At 38.5% G+C, this 26,012-nt stretch overlaps 1 protein-coding gene across 2 annotated transcripts in view; it reads right to left on the bottom strand.

Annotated features, from left to right (window-relative positions):
- ITPRID1 (ITPR interacting domain containing 1) overlaps positions 1-25,169 on the bottom strand; it is a 50,568-nt gene extending 25,399 nt beyond the window's left edge. For both annotated transcript variants that reach the window (XM_060781650.2, XM_060781649.2), the window contains exons 1-8: positions 24,701-25,169; positions 13,759-13,933; positions 13,299-13,347; positions 10,249-10,295; positions 6,839-6,890; positions 4,808-4,894; positions 3,054-3,256; positions 138-721 (exon numbers count right to left, since the gene is read on the bottom strand). In XM_060781650.2, the coding sequence (XP_060637633.2) occupies positions 138-721; positions 3,054-3,256; positions 4,808-4,894; positions 6,839-6,890; positions 10,249-10,295; positions 13,299-13,347; positions 13,759-13,912 (1,176 nt within the window). In that variant the 5' untranslated portion in view covers positions 13,913-13,933; positions 24,701-25,169. The remainder of the gene's footprint in view (positions 1-137; positions 722-3,053; positions 3,257-4,807; positions 4,895-6,838; positions 6,891-10,248; positions 10,296-13,298; positions 13,348-13,758; positions 13,934-24,700) is intronic.
- Positions 25,170-26,012: the final 843 nt, after the last annotated feature.

Consider the following 26,012-nt stretch of genomic DNA (forward strand, 5'->3'; position numbering starts at 1 on the left):
TGTCTTTCTAGATCAGTTGATCACACATTCAGAAAGAAGAGTTGTAGAAATGGAAGAGTTCAACTATCCTGATATTTGTTGACAAAACACTAACACGGGATAGAGAAAAGGAAGGAATATGTACCCATTTGGCTTACCTCTTCCATTTCAAAGGACTCTGCAGGCTTGCCACCAAAGCCAGATACTCTCCTGAGCATATGGGTCAACAGCAAATTGGATTCCTTATGTGGTCTGTCTTTAAGAGCCATCTCATAGCATGAAGGAAGGCGGGGCTGCTTTATAGCTGGATGAGGCAATGCCCATGTTTTGCTAGCTCTGGACTGAGCAAGTTGAGCTATAGTCATTGCCGCTTCTGCCTCTTCACTTGGGAACAGTTCCTCTTTCAGACAGACCAAGGCAGTACTATCTGACAAGCTGGCCTTAGTCATGATGTTTAGGTCCATATCAGCAGCAGGGCAATAGTCTTCCTTGGCTTTGCATTGGCCAGCACTTCGGTAAGCTTGAGGACCATGTACAGTTGTTTGTCTGGATGCTTTTCTCAGGAGCTGGCCTATCCTCCTTCGCTTTGTCTGTGTGACCACTGGTTTCTCCTTCAGAGAGTCTACTGCTGTCCTATCTCTTTTTTCATCTTCTGGTTTCTGCTGCATTGCACTGACATCATGTAGCAAAGAGGAAAAAGCACTGGTCACATGATCCAGGACTTCTAATTGTCGAAAACGCCCTTGAATTTGAGAGAGCAAAAAATACATCATATATTTATACTGTCAGAGGAACAAATTTTCAATTCTGAAGTTATTCAAGATGTAAAAGTAGCATTAATAGGAGTACAGTTTGACTCCTGTATCCACAGGGGATTTGTTCCTGAACTTATCAGATAGATCATGGATAACAACAAGCCTTATTGCCTCATCACAGTAGAGCATGGACCCACTTTAAATCCGGTTTCTGCCTCCTGAAGAATGATGGAGTTTGTAGTTTAGTGAGGCTTAGGACCTGTCTGGCTGAGTATTTAAAGTGGATCCATGCTCTAGTGTGATGAGGTCCCTATTGAAATTCTAATGGAGATTAACTTAAAGTAATCCTGGAGGACCTAGACAATTGATAGAGATATATCCTCTTAAGGATAGGTTCTCCAACATGATTCTGTGGTACCTTGTAATGGAGGCATACCATAGAATCACCTTAAGGATCTAGAAAATTCCTGTGCAGGTATATGTAATGAAAGTATGGATGCAAGTATATATAATGAAAGTATGGATGCAGGTATATGTAATGAAAGTACGGATACGAAAGTACGAAAGTCCCTCAGGTATGGGAGTAATCAGAAATCTGAAGTTTTAATCAGCCATGTTTAATCTAACTAGAATGTTCTAAACTACATTTTTATTTTCTTTAACTCACTCTCATCACTTACAATGGGTGATAGAAGTTGAGAATAAATGAGGGAGGAATGTAATAATTTTTACTCGTACAAAATGTAACCAGTCAAATTAGCCATATGAATGTGCACGTGCAAGTTTGCCATTTTCTGTCCCTAAATCTCCACCAATCTTGCATTTAAAAAGTGGATATCCAGAACCCATGCTGTCTGAAAATTGGGGGTTTGTTTGTGGAAAAAGTCATAGTTCTCATGCAAAGAAAAATTGTATTTCTGTGCAGAATAATTTTCACCTGGGATGTGTGAAAACTTGGTAAGAACTGCACATAAATATTCATTTTCTCCACAAGTGGAAAGAAAACTGTGGTGATTATTCATCTCTTGTGAAGGTGAAACAGTAAACTGTTTAGTCCACCCATTGCTCCTTAAAATCCAGGTTGTTACATTGGCCAAGAAAGTCTTTCCCTTACTTTACTTGGAATGCCAGCTTCATCCTTTCTTTGGAAAGGCAGATCTGGCCAAAGTAGTTCATAACTTTGTCATCTGCCAATTAGACTACTATGATGCACTCTATCTAGAGACACCCTTTAAAAATGTTAGAAAACTGAGCCTAGTGCAAAATGAAGCAGCCAACCTGGTATCAGATGTATATTTTTGAGAACCTGTAACAACAGTCCTGCAAGAAATGTACTAGCTTCCAGCATGCTTTCCAGCTCAACTCAAGTGTTGGTGTTGACTTATAAAACCTTAAATAACTATCTGAAATGTCACCTTCTTCCATAAGAACCTGTCAAAAATTTAAGATCTTCATAGGAGATCCTGCTGCTACATGTCCCAAAACCTCCTGATGGTGGGTACATATAAGTGGGATTTCTCGATAGTAGCACCTTGACTGAGGAAATCCCATGCTATTAGGTTGGCCCTATCTCTTATAATCTTCTGGTGGGCAACCAAAACAGTATGGCATTCAGTGTTTGAAAATGCTTCAAAATTGGATTCTAGGATTGTTTTAGACTTATTTTAGGAATTTTTAAAGTGTATTATAATGTTTTTTTAAAAATGGTTTTATCCTTGGATTGTTTTAATTGTTTGATTTGTTCAAGAGTGCTTGTGGGCTAGCAAACAATACTTAATAAATAAATAAAATAAAGATCTTTACTTTCCCACCTTTGTATAGAAATACAAAACAAAAACACTTTTCAAGAAAATCGAATTTGGGGGACTTGGAACAATACACTTCTGTAATACTCAGTTTAAAAAAACAGTTTAAAAAAAGAGGAGTGGTATTTCTGGTGACTACCTTTTGAAAATGGTCATGACATAAAATTGGGGTTTTTTTCTTATCTTCTCAATAATTCAATAGACAGTATCGACAGGAAGGCATCAAGTTGCCTTATAAGGTTCTTTAATAGCATGGCATTCTTTAATAGTTTCTTTTCTTTTTCTTTTTTAAAAAATACGTGTGTTAGAAATTGAGTTATGAACTGTTCTCTTGCATACTCAACAACCCATGGCTTATAAAAACACATCCCTTAAACAAAATACCAGGTTAGTACTAAAATTACCGGTTGAAGATTGTTCCTACTTGTGCTCTCCTTTAAAAAAAAGTCACAGTCTATTTTGTGAAGAAGAAAGATGGAAGTAGCACTTTTCCCAGGCAGTATGTACTACTTACCACACAAATTGGGATTTTCCAAATCCATGCGCTGTCTTTGTGCTTCAATAAAGACACGGATATTGATTCCTTTAGCAGCGGATGCACAACTGATGAAGCGGGAAGGGATTTTAGTGCAGATGTCTGGCTCATCAGTGCCAAATCCCAAATCCAGCAAAACCTCAACTGGGTCCTTTTCCGAGAAATCTAGCCATTCAATGATGCTATGGAGAAAACATCAGTAAGAATTATGCCGTCTGGCTAATGTGACCTCTTTTTTCACTAAGCTAGTCTATCGTTATGTTATAAACCACTGTATTTACTTGAGTCTAATGAGCGATCAAATCTAATGCATTCCTCCAGTTTCAAAACCCTGAAACCAAAAAAAGGATTTGCTGCCGAATGTACTGTGCAGCGGCAAAAGTGCCCCCCCTTGGGCATTACAGTTGCTGCATGCTTAGAATTCCTTCTTTAAAAACAAAAGTGTTAGAACACCAACTCTTCCATCAATGGAAAAGAAAATCTTGGGGTGCATCTATGCTGTAGAATAAATTTACTTTAACTTCCGTGACTCAATGCTATGGGTTCATGGGAGCGGTAGTTTTACAACGTTTTGACTTTCTCTGCCAAAGAGTGCTGATACCTTGCCAAACTGCAAATCCCAGGATTGCATAGCATTGAGCCCTGACCATTAAATTAGAGATGACATCCCTCAAATAGGAGCTCCAGATACTTCTTTTGTTTTGGCTCAGCAAAAGAATTACCGTACTATGCGAATCTAATGCTCATCCTAATTTTGGGAAGGCAGTTTAGCCCTAAACATGAGCATTAGATTCAAGTAAATAGGTATCTCACAATATTTGGGGAACAACTTTGTCTGCACTCATGTGAAAGTATCTGCCTTTGAGTTACTTGTTGACTTACGGTGATCCCTTGAATTCTATAGGGTTTCTTAGGAATGAAATATACAGAGGTGATTTTGCCAGTTCCGTCTTTTGAAATATAGTCTACAGCACCCAGTATTCATCGGTGATCACACATTTAAGCAGTAACCAGAGCTAACCCTGCTTAGCTTTCAAGATCAGATGGGATCTGGTGCCATTATTATTATTATTATTATTATTATTATTATTATTATTAAACTTTATTTGTACCCCGCTAGCATCTCCCGAAGGACTCGATGTGGTTTACAAAGGCCAAGACCTCAACACACAATACAACAATACAAAACCTAAGGCAAATTAAAAACAATTAAAGCAATATAAACAACAGGCAATAACAATACACTAAGACACAATAAAACTGGGCCGGGCCAGAGTAATGGGTACAGGATTAAAAGTGCTGATGTGACGGGTGGTATATAAGGCATTATAGGGCAAGTGCAGTGTGCGGTGTGCAGCAATCTTAGTTCTAGTAAAATGCTTGTGGGACTTGGTATTGGAGATTTCCTAATCTGGGAAGGCACAGCGAAACAGCCAGGTCTTCAAGTTCTTTCTGAAGACTGCCAATGTAGGGGCCTGTCTAAGATCTTTGGGGACAGTGTTCCAGAGTTGGGGGACCACCACGGAAAAGGCCCTGTCTCGTGTCCCCACCAAACGCGCTTGCGACGCAGGTGGGATCACGAGCAGGGCCTCTCCAGATGACCGAAGTGAGAGCGTGGGTTCGTAGATGGAGATCCGGTCACGCAGGTAGGATGGTCCCAAACCAATCAGGGCTTTAGGGTATTTAGACTATGATGTAACAGTTATAAATATTGAAATCAAACCAAAACTGACCTTTTTGGAGTACTGGGGAGAGAATGAGATGGGTTTGCACTGTTCCATCGTGAGAGAGCAGGCATTTCTGAAAATCTGTGCAAGGATCTGCAGAAAAGGAATGCAGCATTAATGTTTGTTTATATGTGAGGTTCTCCAGGACATCATTATAGTTTCATTTCGGAGCAAACATTTGCATCTTGATTTTAATTCAAAATGTTACTATGTAAGAGCATGTCTGAGACTGTGGCAAACACATTTATTCTCAGGAACAGTATGTTACAGTAAGTGTTAGAATGTAGGTGTTAAGGTACCAGTAAATGCTAATTATAAAGGTGGCAGATCTTCTTTGGTTTTGACAGATGGTGTATCTTCAGGAGTCTTTGGGGAACACACTTTCTCTAGCCACCTACCTTCAGGAAAGATATAATTCGTGAAGCTTTTAATAAAGCTCCATGCAGAATATATATAGTCAAGGGTATTGAAGGAAGTTCCTCACATTGATCTCTTTATTTTGGTCAAGATTTCTGGCCAATTTCTGTTAAGTTGTTTGTTTGTTTTAAGGGAGGATGAGCATTTTGACTGTGAAGTCTTCAAAAGCCACAATGTTCTTCATTTGCTTCTCACTGCTATGACCACAGATATCCATCAACTTTAGGTATCTTTTTCGTCGGTACAATGACATGATCTGGCAGCATAAACAAAACATTGGCTTTTTCTTTGGTTAGTTCCGTTACCTTAAACATTGATAAGAGATTCGGATCAAGGTATTTAGTTCATTTTTAAATCTATATTTACCAAAATAAAGACATGGCTTCACATGGTTTGTTTGGAATGCAAAGAATTTGATAACCATGTCCAAAAAAAAAAATCTGGGAGGAACCCAAATGTACAGATTCATTTGGCTTCAAACTACAAGAGAGGAGATTCCATCTGAACATGAGGAAGAACTTCCTGACTGTGAGAGCCGTTCAGCAGTGGAACTCTTTGCCCCGGAGTGTGGTGGAGGCTCCTTCTTTGGAAGCTTTTAAACAGAGGCTGGATGGCCATCTGTCAGGGGTGATTTGAATGCAATATTCCTGCTTCTTGGCAGGGGGTTGGATTGGATGGCCCATGAGGTCTCTTCCAACTCTTTGATTCTATGATTCTATGATTATGCTCAGTACACTTAATTCTTAAAAATACAATTTTGAATTCCTATATATTTAATGTAAGGAGTGCTGAATCATGGTTGCGATGGCATCTCATTTTTAACACTTATAAGTGGAAGAAAGCCTGTTATGGACATACATTATGGGACTGCATTGTACAGTGTGTGTTAGTGAGTGAGGCCTCATCTACACTGTCATATAAAATCCAGATTATCTGCTTTGAACTGGATTATATGGCAGTGAAACAAATAAAATCCAGTTTAAAGCAGATAATGTAGATTATCTGCTTTGATAATCTGAATTATATGGCAGTAAAGAATGGGGCTGAGAGGGCTAGCTGCAGTTGTATTGATATGTTTTCTTCATTCTGTAGTGTGCACATGTGTGCCACATTGGGAAATGTTATGTTATTAAGTTCTCCCATGATCCTGGTAGCTGGAAATGGGGCAACTCAAACAACTGACACGACATTAAGATGTCTCTGTGTACAGTCACGTCTGTGCAACTCCTTGGCTGGATGATTTATGTATAATTGCTGATTATGTGTGGGAAAACCTTATGGTGTGAACCAGCCACTAGTCTTACTCACACCCTGTTGATGTGATACATGAGGGTGCAGTAGTCCTTTAACTTTTTGGTTACTTGCTTGTACTAGCATGAAAGAGGCATCAGTATTTTAGCAGGGAAAGCATTACATTGACACCCAAATACAACATTGACTAATTAAGTAATTAAGCTTAATACTAGGAAATGTAAATGCCATCATTAAGCTAACGAATATTCTTTCTTCCATCCTATAGTTAAAACATCATGGAGGCATTTAATCTAATAGACCTTGATTGCTTTTTGGTATTTTGAAATGCAGAAGCTGGGATTGGACATCTAAACACAGAGTACCCACCTCATGTAGTTCTGCACAGTCATTTGTACCATTCCCAATGGGGGTGAAAGAGCTACAAAGAAAAAAAAATATTTATTTAGTTAGTTATTATATTACACCTAACGGTGGATGTTCTGTTGAACCAATCAATTAACTAGGGCCCTTTCACATCACAAAATCGCAGCACCATGATCCCACTTTACTCACCGTGCAATCTTCTAGAGATTCCTGGGATATGGAGTGCGGTTACACAGTCATTTATACCATAATGGTTGAGAATTTTAAATACAACCCACCTCCCAAACTGAAAAGTAAAACATTCTGTAAGATTCCAGGATTCCCAAAGATTTATAGTGGAATCATGATACTACAATTTTGTAGTAAGAAAAGACATTAAGTTGTGAACTTTACTGGATAACCAGGCATAGCTTTGGAAAGGAGCACAAATATGTCAAGAATTATTTATTAGAAGAAAAAGTAAATAGAGATCTTAAGAACAGTTTTTCCCCTAGGATAATACATTTGCATTTTGATATATATTGACATAAATAAAACAGATATATGGTACGATACTATAGAAGTAAGGTAAATTAAGTTTTCATATGTTTTTAATTATTGTTTTAATGTATATGTTTATTTTACTATTTATGTTCATATGGCATTGAATAGCTGCCTGTATATGTAAGCCGCCTTGAGTCCCTTATGGGGTGAGAAGAGCGGGGTATAAATATGGTAAATAAATAAATAAATAAATAAAAGTAACTCATTAGCCCAGCATTTTTGGAATAGAAAGTAGAACTACATCTTTAGATTAATCTAATGAAAAATGAAATTTCATAGTATAGCTTCTTAGGTGTTGCTAGCAGATGTTGTCAGCTCATCCACCTGTTCCATTCTCTCTCTTTATGGTGTTGTTAAGACTACAGTTTTATAGTGCAAGGAGACATTTTGCACTATAGATTCAGAAGACCATCAAAACGATTTGCTAATAACTTTGATTATAAAAGACTAGTAGTGATGAAAAGAAGAACAATGTTTAGACAAACAGCACTGAGAAGATTTAATAATTGATATATATCTTTCTTTTTGTTTGCGAGATTGGGGGATTTGATGATAGTGCAACTTCTAATTGGTTAACCTGGAGCATAGTCTCAAAGCAGTTAAATGACTTTTACTGAATATAAGATACTGGATTTACTCGAATCTAATGTTTATCTTTTTTGGCTAAATTACCTTCTTAAAATTAGGGTGGTCATTAGATTAGTGTAATATGGTAATCTTAGTACTGAACCAAAGCAAAAGGAGAAGCTTCTTCAGCAGCTATACCTGGAGCTCCTATTTGAGGGATGTCATCTCTAATTTAATTGTCATGGCTCAATGCTATGCAATGCTGGGATTTGTAGTTTGGTCAGGCATCAAGATTCTTTGGCCACCCCCATAACATTGAACTAGGGGAGTTAAAGTGGAATCATTCTACAGCATAGATGCACACCAAGGTTTTCTTTTCCATTGTTCGATACTTTGTTTTTAAAGAAAGAATTATAAGCGGGCGGCCACTGTAATGCACACCTTTTTCGGCCACATTACAAAGAGTGCACTGTTTCGCCACTCCACATTACATTTGCCAGAAAATTCTTTTTTTGGTTTCAAGGTTTTCAAAATTGAGGTACGCATTAGATTCAATGGTGCATTAGACTTGAGTAAATACGGGTATCTTATTTTATTTCAGAACCAATTTATGCAGCTGTGGTTAAGAAAACTATGAACAGACGAAGAAGATGATGGAAAGGGAGAAGACTATGCTGAAGGAGTTTGAAGTCTGAAGAATATAGTATTGTTTTATGGATTTTTATGTTTATATTGATAGTGTATGGAATGTTTATTTGTAGATTTGATTATTGCATAACTAATAATATTATTTATTTTAAAAATGGTTTGTGCAGAAGGTAAAAGATGCTGTTACCCTTTTTTGCTCTGCTATACAAAGAATTGAGATGTTCCCAGTTGACTTAAACCCAATCATAAAACTTCTAAAACAACATGAGGCAAGATGGATTAATAGGGGCATATGCCACAATAACGAGGTTCAATGACTAGCACAATTGGTCCAAATTTGAAAAACAACATGAAGGAATAGAGAAAAAAAAAGGTTTATTTCTACAGCAGTAATAGGTGCGCACTTCTAGACAAATTTCGAAGGGAGACAAGGAGATATTTCAGAGCCCATCTATATATCAATTTTATAGGTTTTCTATATTCTATAAATATTTCCAAGTTGTTTTGAAGATATCTCTCTTTGCTTGGAATGTGTAAATCCCTAGGTAACAGGAACCTCAGACTTATTTATTTCAAAAAGTTTCTTACTTCAAATAACGATTGCAACTAGCAGTTGTACATAAATCCTAAGGGCTTGGGAATGTTGATTTTTCTTTGTATCACCCATAATCCCCAAATCAACAAAAACCAGTAAAAGACAATCTTTTCCAAATTCTACCTAAAGAAGTTGATTTTATACCAGTACCACAAATATGAGGTGTAACCGCATGGCAACTGTATTGTATTTACAAATTAATGTGATTGACTAATGGAACGGCCCTGGATTATGATTTGGATTGCGTGAATTTAATTGATGTTTTAATAATTGATGTTTAATTGCTTTGATTTTAATTGTTTATTTAATGGACATATATGTGTATGGCATCAAATTGCTGCCTGTTGTAAGGTCGCCCTGAGTCCCCTTTGGGTAAGAAGGGTGGGGTACTACTGTGGTAAATAAGTAAATAAATAAATGATGGTTTTAAAACTCAGGAAAAAGATTCCACCTAAACATAAGTAAGAATGTATGGCATTGTGAGCCACTGACAACATATCACCCAAGTGCTTCATACAAATTGTATATAAAGGGTTAATAAACATTGTATATAAAAGCATTTATAGTTTTGTATTTAAACATTATATATAAAGATAACCTTTTTATTTTAATTTTTTTACTAGTAAAGTCTGTACCCAAACACTTTCACCGTCTTTTAAAATCTATCAATTTAGAAAATAGTCACTGTAATGTACTATTAGAGGATCTGAAATCAAACAGTAGTTTCCCGAGAAGCAGAAAATGGAAGACAGAGAGTGAAAAACATTTCTGGGATAGCAGTGTTTGAGAATGGTGTGAAGTATGTTATAAATGGGAAAGAAAACTACTTGTAGAACCATCTGTTTAATTGCATTATCTTTTCCTTATTTACTCAGTTTTAACCTATACTTCTGTCCCCTGCACTTTTCAATTGTCTTTCTAAAGAGAATGAGTTAGTTTGGTTAAACAAATGTTTAGTGTGATTAAATAAATGGTGCAATGTTTTGTGAAGGATTTCCACTGACCTACTTTATGCAATCTCTTTATGGCCTTTTATTCTGAAATGCAAGTATCGTCTTACCTGCTGCTTTGTCTCTGCTTTCTTGTGAGTCTTTCCTTGTAGATAGGCTGATGAAATCAGGGTGGTGGTTGAAGAGAAAAGATTAAATATTGAGGATTCTCATTCACATATTTACAAAACAGATGTGACAAGGCTTTTTTAAAAAAATAGAAGTGAATCGTCTTAGAAAGCGGGCTGATCTAGTTTTTCTACAATTGCTCTTTTCCAGTTTAGCATTCCACAATCCTAACTCCTAATGTATAACCTTCATAGCAAAAAGTTTGCTTATCCTGGCAGCATACTAATAAAATTTAGTATGAATAAACGTGCTTCTCTTCAGGAATAGAGAAGAATTTTGGAAATGTGTTGTCTAGAAACAAACTCCCACAGTTGAGACATTCATGCACTATTGTTAGGTGAAATGAGATGCAAACCTCTTCAGATTTCTTCCCAACTCATAATGGTTCAATATCAGGGCTTCTTTTAGCGGTTTCACAAACTTACCACATTGCAAAGGGGCAGAAGGAGAAAAAAAATACAGCATCCAATATCAACACAGAAGTTTGCATTCCAAAATATTTCTGCCAATATGAACTCTAGGAAGAAGAGCACTTCTTACTGTTTGATTTGTAAGCATTCTTTCTGATTCATTTACCAGGAAGAATGAAACAGGATATTCTCAGAGTTCAGCTGAGCGCTGTTTCTAGGAGTGTTCACTTTGCATAAAAAACTGAATCAGGCTGAGCCAAAATGCACCTTCACTTTTCCACAGCATTTGTCCTTGGCAAAAAAGAAGGATATCATCAATTTCGGGAATAGAAATAAAATGGGGCAGCTTACCAACAGTATCAAACAGCATTCTTACTAGTGGCAGCCTTTAACAAAAAAAAATATATTACCCAGAATCTCTCTGGGAACAATGCCATTTTATCATGTAATTGGCAGCCGCTGAGAAGTGCTTGCCTTCCTGCTGCAAAACTGGCAGTGCTGTTGAAAAATGGTAAAGAAATGGAAGCAATTTCAACTCCTCTCCTTGTTTTTCATTCTTTGCTTTCCCCAATTTCAAGCTGAAAGCTTCCATTGAGACTTTTCAACTCGCTTCACTTTTCTTCACTTTTGGTGTGAGAGAATTGGCCGTCTGCAAGGACGTTATCCAGGGGACACCCGGATGTGTTACCATCTTATGGGAGGCTTCTCTCATGTCCCCATATGAGAAGCTGGAGTTGACAAACAGGAGCTCACACTGTTCTCTGGATCCAAACCACTGACCATTCGGTCAGCAGTCCTGCCAGCACAAGGGTTTATTATTATTATTTATTTTATTTACAGCTTTTATATTCCACCCTTCTCACCCCGCAGGGGACTCAGGGCGGATTACAGTGTACACATATATGGCAAACATTCAATGCCAATTTTTGACATACAAACATTGTATATGTTTGTATGTCATACACAGAGGCTATTTAACTTTTTCTGGCCACCAGGGGAGCTGTCGCTTTCCTCGTCCATCTGCGACACTGATGAAACACTTCTGCATTCCCCGCATGCTTCCCCGCTGGAATGCTTTGCTGGAGTCTTCTTTATGGCCTCATAAATCAGCTAATTTAGCCTCCCCACACTTTTTAAGGTGGTACCTAATTTTCCCACTTGACAGATGCAACTGTCTTTCGGGTTGCAAAGGTCGACAACAGGCTACACACAATTAGTTGGAAACCCACTCCAACCCAGGCTGGCATCGAACTCATGACCTTTTGGTCAGAGTGATCTTAATGCAGCTGACACTCAGCCAGCTGCGCCACAATCCTGGTGTTTAACCCATTGCACCATTGGGGACTTCTCAAGTCACTCCTGACATGAAAAAAAACCCTTCACTTTCCTAAGCCAGGTTGAACTCTGCATTTCCTGACTAGAAAGCTATATGTTCTGCTTATTATGATTTCTATTGTATCTCTATCACTCATTTAACAGGAGCAATACTATAGAGTTCAGAATGGAAGATTTAAGAATCTTTTCTGGAAAAGACCTGGATACATTTGGTGTGATTTTGGCACTTGTTCTTATTATTCTCCAACACCCTTCCTTTCCCCCGCTTTGCAATGTGTGAGTTTGTGAAAGTGGAAGAAACAAGAAGATAAGAGGAGGTTACGAAGGATGCTCATCCCATGGGGGGGGGGAGCATCACCACCCAACTTCTCCTCACATTAGCCCTATCCTTCTCTATGAGAACATGGGAAGACTGCCGGGAAGACTGCCGAAAGCTGCCATGTGTCATCTGATGGCATCCAGCAGGCTCATCCTCCCAGCTCACTGCAAGCACCCTAGGACACTGAAAATCATCAATGTGATGAGGTCCTTATACTTCCAAATGCACCAGTATGACTTCTTACAAATAATATGGTTAGAATTTGTACTACGATTTAGGAAAATTAAAATTTGAGCTTTACTAATCCATGAAGCTCACTAGATAGCTCTGGGCTAGTCATGCTTACTCAACCTAAAATATATCATGTAGTTGTGATTGTAATGACAAACTGGGATAAGGGGAGCTATGTATATTGATTTCTGCCTATGAAGGGAACACGGACTATGAATATATCAGGACTTTTTTTTTCCAAATTTGATATTCTTTATTAAACAATTCATCGAAAAGTATGCTGTGTCCTGGAATGTTTGCAAGTTTTGAAAGAAGAGAAGAGATATAGCACATATGCAGAAAATACAGTTACAAAGTTTCTATCTTCAAAATCTCTCAAAGAGTTTGCTAAACGCTTGTCGCGTTGACAAGGCCAGTCTTAAATCAAATCTCAATGACAAATCTTCATATGCATACTAGATATAGAACAGCTCTACTTTTTGGCACATCACCCTAAAATTTGGAAATAACAACTGATGGATTTCACACTTTGTTTCCACTAGACATTTTCCAGAAAAGTATACTTAGGACTGCAATAATGGAGTCACAATTACTTATAGTGGAACAATCTATCCATAAAGATAAACACGTATACAAGGATAAGGTTCGTATATTTTATTTTAAGATGTGCATATTGTTCAGGATCACTCCTACTTACTAGAAACCTGAATCCATCCAGCTGCAAAGATTTGCTTCCTTGCGATCCACTGAAAATTAGATAGGACAGAATATTATTTGTTTAACCATCGCACTCATCACCTGCTGAATTCAGAGGATGAAAAATATGTATCCTCTGCTATTTTGATAAGTTAGGGACCAGGGTACAGTCAGAGTGAAAATGGTTGAAAAGCAGGGAAGATAGCTTATAAATGTGAGGGTGAACAGTAGTTGCCATTGAGTTAACTAAGAGAGAGAAATAGCGTGCTTATTTGGGCAAGAGGCAGGAAATAGCATGGCATGGTCCAAAGAGTGGAGCAGTGGTCAAAAGTATGGCACATGGATATAATTTAGATCTATTGAAATAGCAGAATGTCAACAAACAACAGAAGGAAATGTGGCAAGAGGGCAAAGAAGGCTTTTTAGTATTGAGATCTTGAACATTTTTTGCTATTCCTTACCCAGATGTGGGGTAGAAGGCGGCTTCCCCAATGTTACTTCTGCAATGGAAAAATCTTCATCCTGTTGTACCCATGATTTTCTGGTGGATAAAAGGCGCTCTCTTTTCTTTTTTTCAATATTATGGCTTCCATGATAACGGTACTCTGAGTTCATCGCTGTGCACAAATATAAAGCCTTGCAAAAACAAGAAACAAGCAAAAACTTTTAAGAAAGAGTGAATGTTTGATAACTTTGAGATAAGCCATTCTGAGAAATAATTTCATAGCTGTGGAAAGCAAGACTGAATTTTAATTATTTTTAAAATATCTAAATATTTAATTCTATTTTAATGTTTATATACTTTAGATTTTAATTATACATTTTTGTCGTTTTTAGTGTTAGGTGTTTTGAGTCTAGAAGAGAAAAAGTATGATGATAATAATAATAATAATAATACTCCTGATCTCACAATCATGTTAAAAAACAAAGTATGGATCATCAATGTTGCAATTTCAGGTGACAGCAGGATTGAAGCGAAACAACTGGAAAAGCTGACACGATATGAGGATTTAAAGATCGAACTTCAAAGACTCTGGCACAAGCCAGTCAAGGTGGTCCCAGTGGTGATTGGCACACTGGGTGCATTGCCTAAAGACCTTGACCTGCACTTAAACACAATCGGCAATGACAAAATTACTATCTGCCAGCTGCAGAAGGCCACTTTACTGGGATCTGCACGCATTATTCATCTATACATCACACAGTGCTAGACACTTGGGAAGTGTCTGACGAGTGATCCAATACAACAGCCAGCAGAGTGATCTTCTTTGCTGTGGATTCTTCTTGTTGTGTTTCAAATAGTAATAGTAGTAGTAGTAGTAGTAGTAGTAGTAATACTTTATTTGTATTCTGCCCTATCTCCCCAGGGGGACTCATGGCAGATTCCAACATACAACAGCAAACAAATGGACTAAATTAGAATAACCAAATGTGGGAACAAGCCAGAATACTCTTCTCCAACCTGATGCCCATAAACTTTAGGGGCTGCAGCTCCTAAAGTCAGATAGCTTCGTAAGTTGTTGAAGAACCAAGCCCAAAAAGTTATCAACAACTTTTTTTATTGATTAGCCAGTTGGCCTTATCAAAACAGACAGTGCAAAAAATTATTAACTGTTACACTTCAAACTGGAAGGAGATTTCAAGTTTAATTTTGGGCCAGTCCTCTTTAACATTTTTATCAATGAGGATCAGGGATCCTCAAACTATGGCCCGGGGGCCGGATACGGCCCTCCAAGGTCATTTACCCAGCCCTCGCTCAGGATCAACCCAAGTCTGAAACGATTTGAAAGCACACAACAACAATCTTATTTCATCAGCCAAAAGCAAGCCCACACTTCCCAATGAAATAATAATAAGTTTATATTTGTTAAAATTGTTCTTCATTTTAATTATTGCATTGTTTTTAAATGTTTTTTAAACTACAAATAAGATATGCATAGGAATTCATTCATGTTTTTTTCAAATTATAATCCAGCCCTCCAACAGTTTGAGGGAATGTGACCTGGCCCTCTGTTAAAAAGTTTGAGGATCCCTGACTTAGATGGTGTGGTAGAGGGAATCCTTATCAAGTTTGCAGATGAAACAAAACTACGATGGGTGGTTCACATATTGGAAGATGGGAACACAATGTAAAAAGATTAGACAGACATTAATAAAATGAAATTCAATAGAGGCAAAACCAAAATTTGATATTTAAGTCACAAAAGCCAAATGCACAGGTATAGGATAAATAATAGTCCAGCAGTACTACAGGTTCTTGGGATTATTGCCGATCTTAAATTGAACATGAGTGTGCAGTATGATACTGCATACAGATAAAAGCTATTTTACCCTACATTAATAAATTCTAACAATAGCAGTGTAATAAGCTGTCAAACCTCTGGATACAGATTTTTCAAATTTATTTATTTATTTTTGGAGGCATATATAAGGAGACTAGTACTCTTTTATAAGAGAGCACTAGTGTATAATAAAACTGATCCAATGTTAATAGTAAAATCCCTTTTGCCATGATATTATACACTAATGTTCAGTACAGACCATGAACTTTAATTTATGAGAACATAATCCTCTTGACATTGGACAGCAGAGAGCATTCCACTGGTGGAATGAAAGGAATTGTAGAAATAATACGACATGATCGTGGAAAACAGCATAAAGAAACCCTTAGCATATGTAGACATAAGCTATAGAGATATAAAGCTGTAAAAGCTGCATAATCCTATATGAGCCAAAATCATGAAATAAATATAAATATGAGCAGCTGGAGTTAGAAAAGCAAGTCTGGGAATTGCTGAGAGATAGCAGAGAGAGGGAGATTTAACTTAACCAGCAATTTACTACTCCAAGAGAGTAAAATTGCAAATCCATCGCTGAAGGTTTTCATTTCAGCAGCAGTGGGAGATACTGTGTTGTACTTTTCATTACATTAATGCCTACTTACGCACAAAAAATTTAAAAGGCTAATGATATAAGCAAAAAGACTGAAATGAAATGTTTCAAAAGACACATATCTGAACACAAAAACCTGAAGAGACATGGAACAACTGTACCAGAGCAATATTACAGATTATTGGTCTCATCAGATGGGGCAATTTTAGCATCCTAGGATGCTTCCTCACATGCAAATGTGAGTAGATCAATAGGTACCGCTCCGGCAGGAAGGTAACGGCGCTCCATGCAGTCATGCCAGCCACATGACCTTGGAGGTGTCTACGGACAACGCCGGCTCTACGGCTTAGAAATGGAGATGAGCACCACACCCCAGAGTCAGACATGACTGGACTTAATGTCAGGGGACTACCTTTACCTTTACTAGGATGCTTCCACCCTGTTTTGTGGATGCAGCCTCATGCCAGCCATCACTGACGTCGTGTGACTTCTGGCAGAGGCTCTGCCCCCAACTGGAGTGAAAGTGGACACTTCTCTCCCAACACAGTAACTTTGCTGTATTGTGCTGACTCTAATGGATGGGGTATCCGTAGGGATACCAAGGTGCTTGTCTATAAAGCTATTGTCCTCCCAACCCTGCTATATGCCTGCGAAACGTGGACTGTCTACAGACATCACATGCAACTCCTGGAACGATTCCATCAGCGCTGCCTCTGGAAAATCCTGCAAATCTCTTGGGAAGACAAGTGGACAAACGTCAGCGTGCTGGAAGAAGCAAAGACCACCAGCATTGAAGCGATGGTCCTCTGCCATCAACTCTGCTGGGCCAGCCACGTTGTCCGGATACCTGACCACCATCTCCCAAAGCAGTTGCTCTACTCTGAACTTAAGAACGGAAAACAGAATGTTGGTGGACAGGAAAAGAGATTTAAAGATGGCCTCAAAGCCAACCTTAAAATCTCTGGCATAGACACTGAGAAGTAGGAAGCCCTGGCCCTTGAGCGCTCCAGCTGAAGGTCAGCTGTGACCAGCAGTGCTGCAGAATTTGAGGAGGCACGAGTGGAGGGTGAAAGAGAGAAATGTGCCAGGAGGAAGGCATGTCAAGCCAACCCCGACCGGGACCTCCTTCCACCTGGAAATCAATGCCTTCCCTGTGGAAGAAGATATGGGTCAAGAATAGGGCTCCACAGCCACCTACGAATCCACAAGGAAACCCATCATGGAAGACCATCTTACTTGTCCAATGAGGGATCACCTAAGTAAGTAAGTAATGGATGGGAAAAGTGTTGCCATAAGGGAGAGGCATATGGGGGCAACAGATTCACCCTGCTGCCCCCTCTATCCTGCGGTGAAGCGAGATGCTTCACCTGGCCTTTGTAAAGTACTGTGGAGCTGCTCTTGTGTAGTCAAAAAATATCCCATTCACACATATTGGGGCCAATACTGCCACCAGCAAGCAGCTCACTGGCAGAAGGTTGCTGGTGATGACTTGTTAGGATAGGAATTGCAGTGCAGTAGCATTGGGAGGGTCACACAGATCCATCACTCCTGCAGCAGAAGTACTTTATAGTTGCTGCTAATGCTGCTAGAAGCTCAAGGATTGTCTTATGTAATTTCATGGTTGCAGTGAGTCCATCTGGAATGTACTCAAAATCAGTTTTAGTTAGTGTTGTCTATTGTCACAGTGCTCTCAACTCAGAAATCCTAGAAGTTTAAGTCATTGTCTGGACTGTCAGCTGATTCTTGGTCCCTCCTTCTCAAGGAGGTGGCTGACACATGAAGTGTGAAGTTACTTGTGGAAAGAGTGATTCTGCACTTACTCCTTTCACTAGCTCAACAGCACTGGCTGGCACTGCAAACATTTACACATAACAGCCTGTGAACGGCAGAAATTTGTAAGATCAACTGCAAACCCTGGGGTGGAGTAAATTTCTCTTTGCTATAAATAGAAGAGACACAATGCCATTTAAAACTTTTTGTTTGTTCTTAAGTGTAGTTTACTGCTTCCCGTGACACAATTCTAATCAGAATGCATAAGACTGATTTTTGAACTATAGTTCCCAGAATCCACCAGAGAATTAGGGTCTGAGGGAATTCTAGTAGCTGTCATTTTCAAAATGCAAAATTTGCAAGCTCTGATTCTATTTTCTTTTTATCTGATGCGAATATAAATTGAGATTCATGATTTAAGCCCATCAGCTTCTATGAAGTATTTGATAGAAAGAAAACTAACAATTATTCACAAGGTTTAAAGAGCTTCTGATGAAAGTGGCAGTCCAATAATATCGGGATGGATATATATTCCCTCCCAGTGCACTATTGCTTGTTCTGCATGTCTTTTTCAAATTCCTTGTTTCTATGTTCTCATTTTTGTCCCATTTTTTCTTCTTTTTTCATGCCATTTTGTAATATGCTGGGTCTACCATTTTCCAAGTGTCTGTCTGTCTCTATCTTTGTATTTCTCTATGTATTTATCGGTCTATCTGTTTATCTATTAGGCTTAGTTAATCAAAATAGTTCAAAACGGATGTAGGGGGCGCTGGTGGTTCAATTCCAAAGTCACTTCTGATTTTTTCTGAAAAAAGTCAGAACTTTCTGAAATTTCCAAAACTTCCGAATCGATTTGTTAATGCGAATGGATGCACATGTGCAGTAGGGAAAAATAGCACTGGCATTGGGAAACTTCAGGGGATTCTCCCTCCCTCATTTTAGACCAATCCTGATGAAATTTGCTACAGTGGTAGGGAACGTGGACCACTGTTAGCTCACCATGTTTCATAACCTTTGACTTATCCATTGATTTTTGGTAAATTTCAAAGTTTTAATAAAAACATTTTTTAATAATAAAGAAAATCTGTTCCTGGTTTGAAAGTGTTATTTCCTGTTTCACTGGGTGGTCTTTACTTTTAAAGTAGTTGTTCTACTCCAGAAACTTTGTTTGTGTGGCACAAACTGTGTTAAATTGGTGAAGAACAGAAATCATAGTACAGACGTCATCAAGGGACATCTAGACTGACACCCTTCTGGGCAGAAAGGCACCATCCAAACTTTCCTGACATCCATTTGCTTTCTCTACTGAGGTGGAGGGGACCCTCAACACATCTGTTTATTCCTATTTGCAGATGCAATCATCATTTTATTTTATCATTACTTACTGACTGTAAAGGGCTGGCTGGCTGTGGCTGGCTACCCTAGTGCCTCATTCATGGCAATCAGGCAAAAGTAAAATGATTGGTTTTTTAAGCAGTTTATGTTTTCTTGGCTTTGCAAAAGCTGCTTATTGCTTTGCTGCCTTTTTTACACCTCTTTGTAGATTCAATCGTTTGATTTTATATTTAGATGAAGACTGCTACAGAGAGATATTTTGGGTCCTTCAGCCATCATTTGGCTACTGAGCAGGCGTGCATTATGGGAAATGTAGTTTAACAGCAGGGCCTTCTGCAATCTCTATCATTGGGGGCCTGGCCTTCCCAAACTACAATTAAGATGGCTATGATTAGCTATGCCCAGCACATCCCTTCTTACATCACCAGCTGAAATAATGAGATTTTTAAAGTTCCCTTGCCTTTACCAAAGTTGCTTAATGGTTGTGAAAATTAAAATAACCTTGGGAGACATCCGAACATTACAGAATATTTCTGAAAAAATTGGTAAGTGGTTCAAATTTGGAATCACCCCCACCCCCACCCCACACACACCTTTCCTGCATAGTTCAAAACTCGCTTCAAAAGTAAAATTTGTGTGTCTATATCCGATTTTTCATGTAATTCCATTTTTTTTGCTCATGCCTACTATCTATCTATCTATCATCTATCTATCATCTATCTATCATCTATCTATCTATCTATCTATCTATCTATCATCTATCTATATCTATCATCTCTCTCTCTCTCTCTCTCTCTCTCTCTCTCTCTAATTTCTGTCTATCCGAAGTGGGCATAGTATAGTCCAGTGATTCTCAACCTTTCTAATGCTGCGACCCCTTAATACAGTTCCTCATGTTGTAGTGACCCCAACCATTAAATTATTTTTGTTTCTACTTCACAACTGTTATTTCGCTACTGTTATGAATCATAATGTAAATATCTGATATGCAGGATGTATTTTCATTCACTGGATCAAATTTGGCAAATACTTGATATGCCCAAATTTGAATACTGGTGGGGCTGGGGGGGATTAATTTTGTCATTTGGGAGTTGTAGTTACTAAGATTTATAATTTACCTTCAATCAAAGAGCATTCCAAAATTCCAACAGTGATGGAATTGAACCAAACTTGGCAAACAGAACTCTTGTGACCAACAGAAAATACTGGAAGGTTTTGGAGGCATTGATCTTGAGTTTTGGAGTTTTAGTTGCCCTACATCCAGAGAGCACTGTGGACTCAAACAAAGATGGATCTGGATCAAACTTGGCACAAGTACTCAATATGCCTAAATGTAAACACTGGTGGAGTTTAGGGAAAATAGACCTTGACATTTGGGAATCCTTCAACATTATCTATATTTGGTGATGGGAATTGTCACCTGGAAAAATCACAACTTGCCCATCCCTGAATACTAATGTCTCTTTCTCCCCCTCTCTTACAAACCATGCACACAGATATTTGGAGTTGACATTTGAAAAATTGGAAATTCTAGTCACATATGATAATCTGATGCAGAAAATATTTTCTGTCTTTAATCAGAACTAACTCCATCACTAGGTCGTTCAATAAATAGAGCTACAATGTGAACAACGTCAGGAGGACCACATCTTTTTTTTTTTTTTGTTATCAGATCTATCCAAGTCAAGATGAACAAGAAAGTTCAGGCTCCATTATGGTAGACTTTCAGTATGCTTCCTGATGGTTTCTGTTTAGTTAAATATTAAATAGAGAATGATTGGAGACAAAGAAAAAGAATGGATTGAAAACTGCATTAAGAAAACCTGTTTACCATTGATGTGAATCAAATCCTAAGGCGTTACCAACATTAAAAAAAATTGGATAATGTATGAAATGTAATTTAACTAAGCTAATAAAAGCATGGGTAAACACACGTAGCTTAAATCACAGAATAAGTTCTTCCTTCAACAGAGACAGGATCTAAACCATATACTGAATGAATTGGTAAAGAGATGGACCAGAAAAATAAGAAAGGGGTTAGCCTCTTTTGCACCACTCTTGCAAAGGTATCTTCAGTTCCTGCTTAATAATAATAATAATAATAATAATAATAATAATAATAACCACATTTTATTATTGTATTTTAATATTTATTATTATATTTAATTACCATAAAATGCAATACAGAGCAGAAAAGAAAACTGAAAAAAGAAGGCTCTCCATGGACAGTTCCTGGGGAAAACCGAGAGCAAAATTGACAAAGAAAAAACATGGATGTGGCTCACAAATTGAACTTTGAAAAAGGAGAACGAGGGCCTGAACAAGCCATTAGAACAAATGCCATCATAACCAGAACTGAAAAGTCAAACACAGATCCCAAGTGTAGACTTTGCAAGGAAGCAGACGAAAGATGGATCACATTCTCAGCTGCTACAAGAAGATTGCACAGACAGACTACAAGCAGAGGCATAATGCCATTGCTCAGATGATTCATTGGAACTTGTGCCACAAATATCATCTGCCTGTGACAAAAAATGGGTGGGATCACAAGCCTGAAAAAGTTAAAGAAAATGAACACGTCAAACTACTCTGGGACTTCCAAACTCAGACTGACAGTTTTGGAGCACAACGCTCCTGAACTCACAATCGTGTTAAAAAAACCAAGTATGGATCATCAATGTTGCAATTTCAGGTGACAGCAGGATTGAAGCGAAACAACTGGAAAAAATGACACAAAATGAGGATTTAAAGATCGAACTGCAAAGACTCTGGCACAAGCCAGTAAAGGTGTTCCCAATGATCGGCACATTGGGTGCAGTGCCTAAAGACCTTGGCTTGCATTTGAACACAACTGGTGCTGACAAATTTACCATCTGTCAGTTGCAAAAGGCCACCCTATTGGGATCTGCATGCATTATTCGCCGATGCATCACACAGTCCTAGACACTTGGGAAGTGTCCGATGTGGGATCCGATACAACAGCCAGCATAGTGATCCTGTTTGCTGTGTGCTAATCTTGTGGTGTTTCAAATTATTATTATTATTATTATTATTACTCACCTCTCCTTACGTCTCGAGGCAGGTTACAACATTGCTTAAAACACATAATCAAAATACATCATCTGCACAGACTAGAGCAGAGCTGTTGAAAGGGGGGGGGGGGGTTCAGCCCCCAAAGCTCTCATACTCCTTTTAAAACCAACTCCTAAGCCATAGCTTGCTATGCTCATTTCAAGTTTTCTTCTTGTTTGAAAAACACATCTCTCTTGAGCTTGATCTGATTAAAATTTCTGTAGAAGTAGAAATAAGGTGATATTTAAAGAGACCAACAAATAAGAAGTTAAAATCAACAAGCAATGAGTGGGGGCTCATAGATTAGTTTAGTAGTTGTTTGTTTAGAACAGTGGTTCCCAACCATGGACCACCAGTGGTCTGCAAGAAATAAAATATGGCCAACGGCCTTACCATTACTACACCATTGCAAGAAGAGGAACTGGTCTTGCAAAACCTGCTTATAATGCTGAGGCTTGTTAAATATGGTTTTCTGTGGGCAAGCAGATGGCAACTACTGGATGGCATACATTCTGTATCAGAAACTCGAGGTGATGTGGTCTATCCAATGTAATTTTTTGAATCACCTGAAATAACCAAACCGAATCTAAAGTTGACCAAAAACTGATTCATAACCTTTTTGGTATTAATATTGGCGAGTGGTCCCTGGTTAAGTGGTCTCTGGTAAAAAAAACAAGTTACAAACCACTGATGTAGTTCCAAACTCCAATGTTCCCTGGTCAAGTGGTCCCTGGTCGAGTGGTCCCTGGTCGAGTGGTGCCTGGTCTGAAAAAGGTTGGAGCCACTGGCTTAGAATGTGTATGGGTTGTATGTTGCAGTTGAAGGTATGTTAGCTACTTTTATGTATAATCAAAATGTTTTGTGGTAATTTTAATTTTATTTTGTGTTGTATTTTACAAGTATATTTCTCCTTGTTTGTATTTTTGAATAAAAATGAGGAGATGCTTGGAACAGTGGCAAGAAGGTGCATGATGCTAGTTATGCACCCAAATTGTGGTCTACTCCTGCTTCCATGCTTCATCAATGTATAAAAGACCCTCTGTGAAAATAACAAATGCAACCTTGATGTAAAAGCTTACTTAGCTCAAAGCAAATTGTTATTAAAGTGCCAGGAGCAGACCAAGTTGAATTTGAACCTGGCAGCCAGAATCAGAATTAATATTGGGTTTCTTTATCATGTGACAGAATTCTGTTTTTAGCTATTTAACAGATTAGGGCACATCCAACATAAGAAGGTATTTAAAAATCATCTCCTTTCTTTCTTTCTTTTTTAATGGTAAGCACGTCCTCTTAAATCAGTAATCATCTGACTTGTTGAAGACAAAGCTTGAATTTGAGTTCAAAACTAGAGGATATACAATAAATCAACTATCTCTACTTCTCAAAAAACAAGAAAGGCTTCAAACCATTATCTGCTGTCATCACTACCACCAACAGCAGTCTCTCCATTTCATAGGGTAGTGGTTCTCAACTTGTGTTTACCCAGATGTTTTGACCTTCAACTCCCAGAAATCCTAACAGCTGGCTGGGATTTCAGGGAGTTGTAGGCCAAAACACTTGGGAATCCACAAGGTTGAAAACCACTTTCATAGGTTATAACTACACTATAGAATTTATGAAGTTTGACATCAAGTAGCTGAGATGGTTCAATGCTATGGAATTCTGGGAGTTTACCACCAGAAAATGTGCCAAACTGCATTAATTTTACAATGTAGATGTGCCCCTAGTTTACCAGTTGTCACTTCCAGAAATTCTGGACCATCAATGATTCTGATCCTGCCCAAGAATCTAGGAATCAGTGAAACATCCTTAGATAATGCCACATTTTGTAACTGTCCTTTTATGATCCTATCTGTGGCAATTTCATTCAGATATTTTGTCAATTAATTTGGAATTTGGACTAGAGCATTACAAGAAGCAATTTCTTTTATTTGCTTTGGCTAGAGGTGCTAAGTGGCAATTTGTATATCTTGATACTTCATAATTTTCTCTCTCTAGCCTAGTGCCAAAGTAAGTGCCTTCTGAAAGCAGTGGCTATTGATTCTAACAACAGCAGCAGCAACAATTTTGTATAGCCAAAAGGTTTACTATTTCAACTACCTTTTCAGAAAAATAGTGTTCTATTGCATCAAATCAAAAAGATTACTTCCCTGTAAATGTAACAGCCTGTAAGGAAACACCGCCATGAACAACACAATACAACCATGAGATTTTACTGCTCTTGCTGTAAAAAGCATCTCTTTAAAGTAGATCTAAGAATGAACAGAAGCAAAGTCTTGGCAAATGTTAGCAAAAGCATTAAGAATATGAAGACGAATTATCACAAAAATTTACCAAGGCAGAATAAGGTCCTTAGAAGATTTCTCAGTCCAGTCCGTGTTGTCTTCTGCAGCTGCGGGGGATGGACAACTGGACAATCCTTGCTAGTCTGGCGCCTTGGGACTTGTGTTTTTCCACAAATCCCTGGGCCAAAATGCCAAGGTACAGGAACTTGTGTCTCTGGCCTGTCTTACCAAATCCCATCGAATTAAAAGCCCTTCCATAAAAGGCCAAAAAGGGCTTTTAGCCAAACGCTGTGTTTGGGTTGACAGTCAGGCTGGATGATTGGTTGGATGCTCCTTTCCTTGCCCTCTTTGCAAAAGGATGGGTAGGACAAGAAGTCAGTCAAAGTTTGAATCGTGGAGAGTCAGGGAAACTGTGTTGAAGAAAATCAGAGAGGGGGGCTTGAATTGAAGCAGATTGGAAAACAGGAACTCCTCTCTGCTTTCATTCCAGAGCAAGACACTGCTGTCCCTATAAAGCAGTTTGGCCTTTTGGGGAAGGGTTATGCACCACTAAGGAAGTAATGCAAACTTACCCCTCGTCCCTTTTTTGGTTGCCATGGTTATAGTGCTGCCTGGTACAAAGCCCTCCAAATTTGCATTGCAAAGCAACAGCAAGCAATGAAGGACACACAACTTGATATTCTGAATGCAGACTGCTTGAAGAACTTCAGAGAGCTGGCAAGCATGAACCTGCAAAGAGCAGGGCTTCGTGATAGTTTATCAGAGGGACCCTCAAGGAAAATTGTAATTTGGAATACTTGTAATCTTAGTTTAAGACAGGTATTGCTGTAGAACCATGCATTGGTGTGCATGTATCCACAGAATCCTATGTTAAATGAAAAGTTTTGAATACTTCCCAGATGTGATTTGTCATTGAGAAGGCTTCCAGGGATCATTTGAACTGGGCTGCACTCCAGCCCTTGATTCTGAAGAAAGTCACAGCTTGAGGAATTTGTGTGGAGAGACTGCACAAAATCCAGTGGAAGAATTCCCTTGTAAATGTCTTTTCCTCTAGGTATGGCCTTCCCATCAGCCTTGGTGGGAAATGCATTACTTTCAACCTGAAATTTGGATAGATCCAGACATGTAGCTGGGGGGGGGGGGGGGGGTTGAGGGGCTTCAGCCCCCCCCCCCCCAAATTCTCAGGGTGGTCCATGAGAAGGCCTTACTGGTACATTATTTAAATTGTTATGTTTATTCATATCATGATCTGCGCAATATATGCATGGGGCTATTGGGATAAAGATACAAAAGATTTGCTAGGGTAGATCTTCACCCCCCCCCCCAAATCAAACTCAGCCCCCCCCCCAAAAAAAATCAAA

This window comes from Anolis sagrei, chromosome 6, assembly GCF_037176765.1.
Source record: "Anolis sagrei isolate rAnoSag1 chromosome 6, rAnoSag1.mat, whole genome shotgun sequence".
Lineage (NCBI taxonomy): Eukaryota > Metazoa > Chordata > Lepidosauria > Squamata > Dactyloidae > Anolis > Anolis sagrei.